This window comes from Cyprinus carpio, chromosome A12 (assembly GCF_018340385.1).
Source record: "Cyprinus carpio isolate SPL01 chromosome A12, ASM1834038v1, whole genome shotgun sequence".
In the NCBI taxonomy this organism is placed as follows: Eukaryota; Metazoa; Chordata; class Actinopteri; order Cypriniformes; family Cyprinidae; genus Cyprinus; species Cyprinus carpio.
This window is the reverse complement of record NC_056583.1, coordinates 7,549,233-7,562,480: the sequence shown is the minus strand read 5'-3', so window position 1 is coordinate 7,562,480 and position 13,248 is coordinate 7,549,233. Positions and strand designations below refer to the sequence as shown.

The 13,248-nt window shown below is 38.8% G+C and overlaps 1 protein-coding gene across 3 annotated transcripts in view; it reads right to left on the bottom strand.

Annotated features, from left to right (window-relative positions):
* Positions 1 to 10,519: 10,519 nt before the first annotated feature.
* Positions 10,520 to 13,248, bottom strand: part of LOC109110240 (glutamate receptor ionotropic, delta-1-like) — a 443,260-nt gene continuing 440,531 nt past the window's right edge. For all 3 annotated transcript variants that reach the window (XM_042767362.1, XM_042767361.1, XM_042767363.1), the window contains one exon: positions 10,520 to 12,204. In XM_042767362.1, coding sequence (XP_042623296.1) covers positions 11,788 to 12,204 — 417 coding nt within the window. In that variant the 3' untranslated portion in view covers positions 10,520 to 11,787. The remainder of the gene's footprint in view (positions 12,205 to 13,248) is intronic.

Genomic DNA, 13,248 nt, shown 5'->3' with positions numbered 1-13,248 from the left:
CTGTTTGTTTTCTTACTGACTACTATTGGAGCAATATCATCAATTACATTCTTAATTTTTGAGTTAAAGGAATCAAGGAGAATATCAGCAGAGTCTGCAGAAATGCTTGGTGTTAAAGATATAGCCTCCATAAACAGCACACTAGTGTTCTCGTTAATGCATCTCCTTTTGACAGAGACAGATCTAGATTCAGTGGTAGCAAAAATCAATATATCAAAGAAAATACAGAAGTGATCAGATAGTGCTATGTCTTTAATAACAATGGATGAAATGTTTAGACCCCTACTGATGATTAAATCTAGAGTGTGTCCACCTTTGTGTGTGGGTCCATGCACATGCTGAATCAGGTCAAATGTGTTTAGAACTGTTATCATTTCTTTTGTAGTTTTGTTTTCTGCATTATCTATGTGAATATTAAAATCCCCCTGCAATAGCAAAACAGTCAAACTCTGAGGAAATCATTGAATAACATTTCTGTGACCTCTTCAACAAAGGCTGGAGAGTATTTTGGAGGCCTGTAAATAATGATAAACAGAATATGTGGAGCACCTTTCAGCACAAACCCTAAATATTCAAAAGACAAGTACTGACCAAATGACACTTGCTTGCATTGATAGACATCTTTAAATAGAGCAGCTACACCTCCACCTCTCCTAACAGTCCTGCAGACACTCATGAAAGTAAAGTTAGGAGGGGCTGCTTCATTGAGGACAGTTGCACTGCAGCTGTCTTCTAGCCATGTTTCGTTTAGAAACATAAAATCCATATTGTTTGTGGTTATAAAGTCATTGATTAGAAATGGTTTCTTTTTTAGTGAGCAAATGTTTAAAAATTCTAGCTTGATGGCAGTGCTTTGTGTCTTTACATCAATCTTAGTTTGATGCATAATAGGCCGCAGATTAGATGAGTTTGCCCTTCTGCTTGAAAAGGCCTTAGACTTTCTATCACGTGATAAACCTGAAATAGAGAAAGCTACAGGCACACTGGGTTCCCGGTTTTTCTGTAAACATTTGTGTATGTTGCTGCTATTATAGCGGGGACCCGACACATATCACTGAGAGCTGCTATCAGTTGTTCTTGGTTCACCTACAGCAGATGGAGTGTTTGGGCCCTGGCATTGTGGCAGCGGTCGGAGAGCTCTCACAGGAGCAGGGCCCACAGGCTTTGGTGGTTGGGGGGCCCGCCATTTTTTTGTTGATATCTGCTGGCTTGCAGCGAATGAGTGGGAGAGTTTAGTCCCAGCATACACCAATTCCTCCATTTTCTGTGAGAAGCACAGAAGTGGAGATGCTGGAGAGAGGGATGATGTGTAAATAATGATAAACAGAATACGTGGAGCACCTTTCAGCACAATCCCTAAATATTCAAAAGACAAGTACTGACCAAATGACACATAGAGGCTGCTATGGCAGCAATACTAGAAACTCGTGATAATCTGATGCCTCGTGTTCCTTTGGGTCTCGCTCCCTGTTTGTGCCATCAATTTGTGTGGCGATCAGTTTCAGCTTGTTCCTCTACACTTGGTGTAAACTGTTGAGATTCAGAAGATTCATGGGACTCACCGGCTGTATGCTGAGAGGGTCCATGACGATGGTCTGCTGAGTGTTCCACCTGTTTTGGAAGTCCAGCAAGTAACTTTGTTGCAAGAACCACAATCATTTGTAGAAGTTTGCAGCAGTTCATGCAACAAGTATATTCAACAGGAGGCATTTTCTCTCTCTTCTTTTTGAATGTAGGCAGTTGTTTTCCCGTCTCTGGAATGTAAGCTGCTGGCAGTGGGAGGCAAAGTCTTCTTTTTGTAGTATTACTCCAGTCCCAAAGAGTTTTTAGTTTTAGTGTTTGTGCCAAAAATCTGTTGTTTGAGCACTGTGCTGATCTGCTGAAGTAAAAATCTTAGAAAAATCTGAGAAAAGTACAGAAATAAGAAGCAAAGCGCAGAGCAGTAAGCTAGAACGTCCGAACGGTAGCAAAGCCGGAAGCCGGTAATCGATCATTTCTCCAAGGCATGCCATCTAATACCTTTAAATAAGCTCCCCACAGCCTTTGAAACAGCAGAGGTACTCGTGGAACAGGTCTTCCGCATTTATGGACTCCCTGAGGACATTGTCTCAGATCGTGGTCCTCAGTTCAGTTCCCGGGTGTGGTCCGCATTCTTTAAAATCCTCAACATCAACGTGAGTCCTACCTCCGGATATCACCCACAGTCCAATTGACAGTTAGAGAGATTGAACCAGAACCTTACATGCTTCTTGCGTTCCTACTGCCATCACAATCAGAACGACTGGAGTCGTTTTCTTCTATGGGCTGAATATGCACAGAATTCTTTCCGCAAACTATCCACCAGCCTTACGCCATTTCAGTGTGTACTCGGATTCCAACCACCCCTGTTTCCCTGGTCCAGAGAACCCTCAGAACTCCCTGCCATAAATGACTGGTTTCAGAGAATACTTCTCATGTGCATGGATGTTGTCATTCTTTAATCTGCATGACATTAGTTTATGACAACATTGTGAAAATGTCTTGGTAACATTTCTTTTTAAAGAATCATTTCTAAAGTTTCAGAAATGCCTCAATGGCCATAAGAATGAAGATAATTATTCCCATGGAGAACATTATAATGACATGGTACCCTAATCTCCAGATAACTTTCTGTAATTTTCTTAATTTTGTTAGGATATATTATAGCACATTTAGACATTGTCTCAGAAATGTACAGAATGTATTAATCACTTATTCTAGTTAACTGATGTTGTCTCAGTTTTATTATCTTTATGGAGATACTAGCCTAGAATTTGTCATGCCTCAGTGGCACATATCCTTTTTTTTTCTTTCTTTTTTTTTCTTTTGTGGTCAGGCACAAGACAAATTATTTTTCATAAAAGGATAGTGCTGGTCTTTGATTATGATTTATTCAAAGCTGTTATAAAACACTCTTTAAATACATACACGTGACCTCTTTACATCAGTATTACATTTTTAAAAGCAAGAAGCTCTGTGAAATATGATTTACAGTGATTTTAGAAAAGTTAAGCTGATGTGCTGTTCTTAACAAAGCCCCTTAGCTGTTTTAAAATTACTATAAACCACAACATTTTGGTGCTTAATGCTTAAGTAAATGGTTAGTGCATAACTTGCAAGGTTCAAAGCATGCACAGATTTGTCGTAATGGCCATACATCTCCTCTATAAATCAATTTTATTAATGTTTTTTGTACATTTAATGTTGATTGTAATATTAGTTCCCTAACTGTCGGGCACTACGAGTTATGTCGAGCGACATATGGGGTCTCACTTGGGAGGCCAATCATCTCTGAGTTTAAGAGAAAACACAGTGAAAATTGGCTAGTGGATTTTGCATACCTGAGCCACTCCCCGTATATTAATTTGTGAGTTACGTTTTTGCTGAGGTCGCCACTGGCGACTACCCGCCGAAAGCTCCCCAGGATTTAACTGTTAAAAAAAATTCTCAGGTGGCTGATTTGATTCATCCTAGCAGCGGCCCGTCTGTGATAAAACAAACTTGAGCCGAAGGTTAATACACACAACTACACCAAGTGTGGACTTGCCGCGCGTATGAAAGCTTTCAGCTAAGATCTATGGAGTCAATATAATGCCGCATATATATGCAAAAGAATAGAGTTTTGCAAAAGAAAATAAAGTTTTGCAAACGAAAATGAAAGTATTGAGAAAAATGAATGTGCTTTTTGCAAAACAAAAATAAAGAATTGCAAAATTTGTGTCACATAGCATAATCAAAGCTTTATTGACATGTCGGGCATTTACAGTATAGGCTATTATTTACATAACTCTTCAGGGGTGCCTTTCCCAAAAGCATCGTAAGCAAGATGATGACAATAGTTCTGATTTGATTGATTTAATTTAATGGTTTATTTAAAAGGGGACAGTGCAATTTCATAAAACACATGAACAAACATGGTTAAAAAAGCCAGAATTAGCCAAAAGGCTATTTTTCATCTGCTCTACAATCAATCTAGGCTTAAGATGCTTTTGGGAAATGCAGCCCTTGAACGTTAAAGGGTTAGTTCAACCAAAAATTTAAATTATGTCATTAATGACTCACCCTCATGTCGTTCCAAACCCGTAAGACCTCCGTTCATCTTCGGAACACAGTTTAAGATATTTTAGATTTAGTCCGAGAGCTTTCTGTCCCCTCCATTGAAAATGTATGTACGGTATACTGTCCACGTCCAGAAAGGTAATAAAAACCATAATCAAAGTAGTCCATGTGACATCAGAGGGTCCGTTAGAAATTATTGAAGCATCGAAAATACATTTTGTTCCAAAAATAACAAAAATTACGACTTTATTCCGCTTTTTCTTCTCTTCCGGGGCTGTTTAACACCAATAAACTTGGGGTAATCATAAAAATTATTTATTCATTACATCATAATTCAGATTTTTTTAAATAAATAAGCAACACAGTAGCAAACAATGAATGACCAAACATCTTAATTTGAACGTTCAGTTGTGTGACTGTTTGCAGTAAGCTAACACGTTGCTCAATGACAGTGCCACAATAAAGGAATTACATGCGTAAAATAGACACAAATATATAATTAATGAAAAGTAGAAAAATTTTAATGGTTTTATCTAAACAATAACAACAGACAATAAACACAATTTAAATAACACAAAATTACTAAGACTCAAATACCCTACATTTGAAAAACCATTTTTTTTAATTGAAAATATATTATGTAGTCTTTTTGAAAAACCGCCATGGGTAAAATAAGCCCTAGTGTATAATAATTTAATATTGCAATAATTATTTTATGTAAAGTTTCTTAATTTAAAATAAAATATTAATAAATACTGATAATCCCAGGTTGATATGGCCATGCGCGTTTGTTTACACATTAAATTTACAAGAATTTTAAAAAGAGCTATGTAAATGAAAAACAAAGTCGAGATCGATATGAAGCTTGAGTCGTAAAACTTTTTAATGATGTAAGTTATAGTTTATGAAGTGAATTGCATTATTTTACATTAAAACTAGTAGTAACTCTGAACTTATGTAAACAAAGAATGCTTCTGTGCGCTGGCGTCCTCCCACAGGTTAAGAGATTTTAAAGAAACACTGTTTATACACATTTAGTTAACCAAATGAAACTATACACATTTTAATGCTATAAAAGCATGCACATTGAGAGAAATAAACAGCATATGTTCATGTTAACAACTTCTTTAACTTAAGCCAACGCTGCTAATACACATACATTTGTTAATAAAGTTAATAAAACGAAAAGATGCATGTTTTAATGCTAGTAAATAAAAGGAGACGATACACTCGCAAGCCTCTGCTCATGACCAGGGGGGCAGGGTTTCATATTTTATTAAAGCATCCCTGGGCGCCGCCATTGGCTAGCGGACCCCCACCTGCTGTTAGCATTCCATTGACTCCCATTCATTTTGGCGTCACTTTGACAGCGAATAACTTTACATCTGAGGCGTTTAAAGACTCCATTTGTCTATTCATTATTTCTAAAGAAGCACGAAAATGTATAAAAGGCCCCATTACCTTGTATCTTACGTTATGGCCCCGTAGAAGCAGTTTTTGTAAAAATAGGCTAACGATTGCGTCATAACCTGCGACTATCTGTCGCACAGTAGAGAAATTACTGTATGGACAGGAGGAGAAGCTCGCAGGCAATCTTTTACTGTCTATGAGGCTATCAGGGGGGGGGCGTGGAGGCATGAAGTCAAGGGAGAAGCCCATAGAGAGTCCATAAAAGCAACGGGACAAAATTATTCAACAACGTCTGCAAGATTCGGTGGGTTATTCAGATTTCTCTTGGCCCAGCGATTAGAAGACTTACAATTATCAGACAGGTTGCTTACGTGACATTTACGTCATCGAGCTGAGTTTAAGTCTGCGCAGTACGCTCGACCCCCAGGAAGTGCATGCTTCTAATTGACTTCACTTGTCTCCGTTGAATCCAACGGGGTCGCTGTGTCCATTTCTTCTACTGTCTATGCTCATGACGGTGCTTGGATCAGTGAGCTGCGTCTCGGGCCGATGACGTCACTTCCAGGGAGGCATGTTGTACACGCCTCCGTCCCTTGACTCCACCCCCATGTCAAAACAGTGCCACAAAGTGAGACACGCAGAAACGTGAAACGCGAAGAGAAAACCGTATCGCAAGCTCAAACTTGACTGAAACGGAAAATAAAAGCAATACTAATAAATTAGTAGATATGGCCATGGAAAATATGTATTGCAAAATCATTGCTTTCACGGTGTTTCATTTATATTTTGCAGTTCTTTATTTTTGTTTGCAAAAAGCACATTTATTTTTCTCAATACTTTCATTTTCGTTTGCAAAACTTAATTTTCTTTTGCAAAACTTTATTCTTTTGCATATATATGCGGCATTATATTGACTCCACAGAGATCGGCCCATAGAGAAAAAGCCATGTCAGCCAGAAGTGTTTTGTAGAGTCGGCACAGCTCTGGCCCATTATCTTCTCACCGATGCCGAGACTGAGCCGACAGAGCTGCATTTCAGCCGGAATCGGCTCAAGTGTGCTTGCTATCTGGGTAGGCTATATATTTACATATTTTGTTATGTTCACGTATTAAACTGAGACGATGCGCATAAAAGTTTTAGTGGAAAAAAAGAGTTTCAAACCGTCCTCATCTCTGCCACACATCAGTGCTGACGCACACAGTCTGCAAAATGCAGCTCAGCTGTGCAGCGCGAGAGAGAGAGAAATGACGGAGACAGAAGGGAAAGTGCAGAAAAACAGCGTCTATTTTGTGCACAACTTGCTACATTGCAACGTAATATACATTAACCTCAGAATAACCATTAAGTGTCCATTAGCTCATTAGAGGAGCATTTTGCTATATTTATGCTCTATTGCATATTAATATCTTTACTTGTCTACATGATTGTCTACATGATTCAACCTAACCTGTTGTCTACATGATTCAACTCCTCCTATAAAATTGCATTTTACTAATTAAGAAAAACAGACTGAAAGTGTGAAAGACATATACTCTTAAAAATGAAGGTGCTTAAAAGGTTCTTCACAGAACCATTTTTGGTTCCACAAAGAACCATTCAGTCAAAAATTCTTTATAGAACCATCTCTTTCTCAACTTTTTATAATCTGAAGAACCTTGTTTCGCCACAAAGAAACTTTTGTGAAATGTAAAGGTTCTTCAGATGGTAAAGTTTCTTTATGATACCATTTAGACAAAAAAAAAGGTTATTTTATGGCATCGTTAAGCACCATTATTTTTAAGAGTGGATGAGAGGATGCATTAAGGAGGAGCCCAAACTACATTCAGTGGCCAACTGATGCTTATGGTCCATAATATTGGTACAGATTCTGTGTAATAAACAATGAATGACTGTATATTTCAAGTTGAAAAAGACATTTACAGTAGTTCCCACTTTACCTTAGTTCCCAAGACATCTACAAGATGGATTAAAATGCTGATAAATTTAAGAAAAGATGAGACAGTATGATTGAAATGTTAAATAAATAAATAATAATAATAGTAAAATAAATAAAACACATTTATTCTGTGGCACCTAAAAAAAATATTTGGCTCCTAAGTATAAGAAAAGTTTTTTTCTTATCGGAGCCAATAGCTCCTTACTCGATTTTTTTTTGTTTGGAGCCTTGGGTTTGCAGCGATCGACCTGAAGGATGCTTACTTTCATGTCTCGATCCTTCCTTGTCACTGACCGTTCCTATGGTTTGTATTCGAGGGTCGGCATGGCAGTACAAGCTCCTCCCCTTCGGGCTCTCCCTGTACCCCTTTCTCTTCATGAAGCTCACAGAGGGCACACTTGCCCCATTATGGGAAGTTGGCATCCGGATCCTCAACTATCTCGACGACTGGCTCATCATGCCCTGGTCGCGAAAGAAGTTGTGTGATCACAGGGACCTGGTGCTTCAACACCTCAGTCAGTTGATGCTTCAGGTCAAGCGTAGGCTGTCACCCTTCACCATGAAAGTGTATGTCGCTGCTATCGCAGCACATCACGATGCAGTGATCCTGCATCATTAGGTTCCTGAGGAGTGCCAGAAGGTTGAATCCTCCTAGGACACCCCTGATACCCTATTGGGGTCTCTCTGTTGTCCTGGCTGGACTCCAGAGGGGCCCCTTTGAGCTGCTTGATTCAGTCAAGCAGAAGTTCCTGTCTCTTAAGATAACACTCCTGATCATGCTCACTTCCATCAAGAGGGTCGGGGACCTCCAAGCATTTTCAGTGAGTGAAGAGTGCCTTGTGTTCGGGCCGGCCTACTCTCACATTGTCCTGAGACACTGGCCTGGAGATGTGCCCAAGGTTCCCACCACTCCCTTCCGAGACCAGGTGGTGAACCTGCAAGCGCTGCCCCCAGAGGAGGCAGATCCAGCCTTGGCGTTGCTGTGTCCCGTAAGAGCGCTACACACATATGTGGACTGCACCTAGAGCTTCAGAAGCTCTGAGCAGCTACTTGTCTGCCTTGGAGGCCAACAGAAAGGGAAGGCTGTCTCCAAGCAAGGTTGGCCCACTGGATAGTGGAGGCCATTGCCTTGGCGTACCAATCCCAAGGCGAGCCGTGCCCACTGGGGGTGAGAGCCCACTCCACTCAGAGTGTTGCCTCCTCATGGGCGTTGGTGCACGGCGCCTCTCTGGCAGACATTGTCGAGCTGCGGGCTGGGTGACACCTACACCTTCGTGAGGTTCTACAACCTTTGTGTAGAGCCAGTTTCTTTCCGTGTGTTGGGTGACAGGTAATTGGCAGGAAGGTCTGGCTCGGTGTCATGCTTGCTGTGCCATTCCCCCTCACACAGGGATGCAAGAGCCTTTCTTCTCCCAGAAGAGTTTCCTGGTTGGCGAACCCTGGTTGATCATCCTCCAGCACCCTCAGCAGTCAGACTTGGCAGAGCAGTCTGATGCCAGGCCTAGTACTGGTGTTAGCATGCCTGGAGTCCCGGTCAGCCCCTTTACTGGGCTAAGTGTCCATATGGCTTCCCTACAGGTAATTCCATTTGTGTATTCTTCCACGGTAAGGTTTTCCTCTCTGTAAACCTGTGTCTTCCCTTGACAGACCCGCTCTGTCAGTATTTTCTGGCAGGTGTTCCATCCCTGCTCTAAGGTAGGACCTGCCTCAGAGTCCGGGAGTGGCTCAGGTATGCAAAATCCACTAGCCAATTTTCATTGGTGTTTTCTCTTAAACTCAGAGATGATTGGCCTCCCAAGTGAGACCCCATGTATCATTCGACATAACATCTCCATTCCATCCATCAGGAAACAAGGGTTATGTACGTAACCAAGCCGATGTCTAGTGTTTCAGATGTGCATTAGTATTTTAGACTTGTGTACTTTTTTAATGCTTTTTAGTGATACAATGCCCTGTTTGGTTAATTTTCACATGAACAGTCTCTCGTGATGCTTTAGGTCAATACCGAGATACATTTTTATATTTTTACAAATTTGGTTGTAGTTACTATAGCATCACCGTGACAGATATGGGAATAGCATATTTCTCCAAATTACAACTGCAGAATTACTCAAGCATCAATCAAACGATGTAAACCATATTTCTTTATTAAAGATTAAGAAACTCCAAGCAGCATATTCATAAATAAAATAAGAGTCTCCCTTAGATGTAATGTTACAGACTATGCTATGATACTGTTATATTTCATGGAATATTGAATGTTTTTATCTGAAATCAAAGGGGCACAAGAGTAAGGCAGTGAAGACACTTAACCCTACAAATTACACATCCTTACCACCAATGTCAGCATCTCAAAGCCACGGGTTGTGTTACACAGTGTAATATATAACTTTGGTTCACATTAGTATCTACTTGGACTTCTACAAAATATACAAGATACAAACTTGATTTATGACTGACAAGCATGTGCAGGGTGAAATCTTCTCGGAAACTTGTCTGTGCTCCACGCTGACAAATGTCCTTCTCTTTATGAGTTGATGAATGGCAAATTTCAGAGGGTTTGTGGAATGGCAACAGGAAAATATGCACGTAGCTGTAAATGGAGTGAGTGTGTAAGGTTGTTCTGGTTTAGGTCACAAACATAATATGGCTGATATTCATAATTGATCTGAACCTCCTGAAAAATGATTAAAAAACAGCAGGTAAAAAGAAATGTAAAAGTTTAATTGTACAGTAAAAAACTAAAATAAAAATAACAATTCATATGTGTGTTTGGACTATTTAGAACTGCCTGTTTCTAAATAGATGAAGATGTTTGTCCAGTTGTGGGCATAACAACATGACTTTATTTACTTCAATCACATATATTCCCCTTGTTTCATTAGGAAAAAATAAATAAAAAAATCACATGTAAATGTGACCCTGGACCACAAAACCTCTTAAGTCGCTGGGGTATATTTGTAGCAATAGCCAAAAATATATTGTATGGGTCAAAATAATAGATTTTTCTTTTATGCCAAAAATCATTAGGATATTAAGTAAATATCGTGCTCCATGAAGATATTTTGTAAATTTCCTACTGTAAATATATAAAAACTTAATTTTTGTTTAGTAATATGCATTGCTAAGAACTTCACTTGGACAACTTTAAAGGCGATTTTCTCAATATTTAGATTTTTTTGCACCCTCAGATTCCAGAATTTCAAATAGTTGTATCTAGGCCAAATATTGCCCCATCGTAACGATGCATCAAAGGAAAGCTTATTTATTCAGGTTTCAGATGATGTATAAATCTAAATTTAGAAAAAAAAAAATACCCTTATGACTTGTTTTGTGGTCCAGGGTCAAAAATTATGAAAATCATTTAATATACAAGTTTTTTTTTGTCTATATACTCTGTGCGAAATGTTGTACAGTTTGACAAAAAAAAAAAAAGGTTTTGGCAGAATGTCAGAAAAGCAATGTTAATACAGCTCTTTCACAAATGACAGCATGAACTGGTGTAAAATAAAAATTTCAATAAAATTGTTCTCTCCGGGCTGGTTGTGCTCAAGGGCTGACAGTATCAAAATAGTCTGAAAATGCAGACAAAAGGAAAAGAAAAAAAAAAAGAAGAAAAAAAGAAGCTTTTTTTATTATTATTATTTTTTTTATTTTTACAGTTCAGTGCTGCTGCCATGATTGCAAGGATTTAGCTTGTCTGAGACAACATTTCAGCATAAGTTACTGCTATACTATTTTGGATGGTTAGCCTTTGCTGTTCAGTAAACCCATAAACAACATCAACTCAATGCAAGCAGATAAATCTATATCAGTAATCAAAAACTAAAATCTGAAAAAGAAAGCAAAATTAAAATGGCCTCACTGTTTACAGGTTGAATAAGAGTTATGACTATAAAAGGGGTGCATAATTATCAGCGCTCAGCTTTTGGGTTCCTATGGCCGTGTAAGATCATCTAGTAACAAAATGTGGAGAGACATCTTTTATTTCGGCACTTAGAAAACAATCACAATAAATTTGAGTCTTTACCTATAGAGAACAAAATTCACAAAGCCATTCAAAGTCATTTTGAATTATTTTTATATGTCCTTTTTTGTTGTTCATTTGTTTTTGTAACTCAACTTCAAAAATTGAGAATATTCAAAATACACTTTTACTTACTTTGCTCTTTCAGTATTTACAAATATGTACAAGAAAAAAAAAAAAGATTTCTCATGTTTTAATTTTTTTTTTCATAATAAAAATCTCTACATACAACCCCCCCCCCCCCTTTTATACCACCACAGTTTCCAAAGCTCAAAATGCTGCTCAGCTTTCTTCCTTTGAATAGCAAGTGTGAGGCAGCCCATGGTGACGATGACCTTAGATGGATGTACTATGCTCAATAGCTTCTGGGATGGGTCCTCCTGGTACTGACTGGTAGGACATTGGCATGGGCATCTTGGCGGGACTCTGTCGGAACAGGCCCCCGTTGGGAGCCCTGTGTTTGCAATGGATGGAGGGCATGGTGGAGCTGCTGTGAGGAAGGGGCAGGGTGCTGCCAGGACCCTGGGCCAGCGTCCGGCCCACCCCATGAGCTTGCTCCGGGAGGAAGGTGCTCACAGACAGGCCCGTGCCCGGGTAGTCTCGCACAGCCTCCCGCTGTTGGCTGAGCGGCATGCTGCTGATGTCCAGGGCAGAGATCTCGATAGATGGTGCGGGGATCTGCTTGTGTGCCATGTCCTCGTCCATAAGACTGTTCAAACGCCGATGCACCTGTTCCAGGTTCACCTCCTTGTCCTAGAGAGGGTGAGAGAAGAAAGGAGGGACAGAGAGGCTGAGATCTGCTTATTCCAGGATGAGATTTTTGCTTTTAAGCTCCATGCATGTAAGGCTTATTTGAGTTACTGCAGGGTGTGTTGCGAGTTTACTAAAAAGACCCAATTGGAAAGTTCAGATAGTAGAATAGTGTTTGAGAAGTTTTATAGAATGTGCACCTTGAAATCAAATTTGGCAGTGGGCATTTAAAATAATGACACTTGAGTGACACAAAACCTGCCTTAACATGTGTGCTGGAGCCAACCTGCATTTCATAAAAGACATTAACATTAAAATGTACAGAATTTTTATGATTGCAGTTAACTGCCAGTTAAAACACAGCATGCATTTTAAAACTGTGTACTTGCAAAATATTTGGGTCAACAATTTAGTATGTAAAAGTGTTTTCAAAGTTTGTTTCAAGCTCATTTTTAGTTTTTTTTTTTTTTTTTTGGTGTTTAAAATTTAATTTTTTGCCTTAAAAAACAAAACAAAACTGGAATTCATATTGTAAGGCAAGTACAGTATATGCTGCAATCTGTGGTAAAATAACTATGTTTACAATGTATAATATAATGTGAATTGTGAAGAAGGTATTTTTTTTTTTGTTGTTTAATGTAATTATTCACTTGTACCACAATGCAAAACATGAAAATGTAAAAATCATTGGATTACGTTACACTGATATTATTTTTATTATTATTATTGGTAGTAGTAGTAAAATTATTTTATTTTTTGCCTGTCAGAATTAATTATTCTTTACAAATAATCATGGTATAAATTTTAGTCAGCAAAAAAACAACAACATAAAGAAAGAAAGAAAATAAAATTAAAAAAAATCGAAAATGGCTCCATTGCTGGAACACAAAGAAATTGAACACAGTAGTTCAAAGCCAAAGCAGAGAGACCTATCAAGCTCATATAGGTCCCATCTAATTTACAATTAATTTTGAATATTTATGTTTTGGAATTATGCAGAAGAAATACAAATTGGCTCCAGATTCCACCACTGTTATAGTAAGGCCA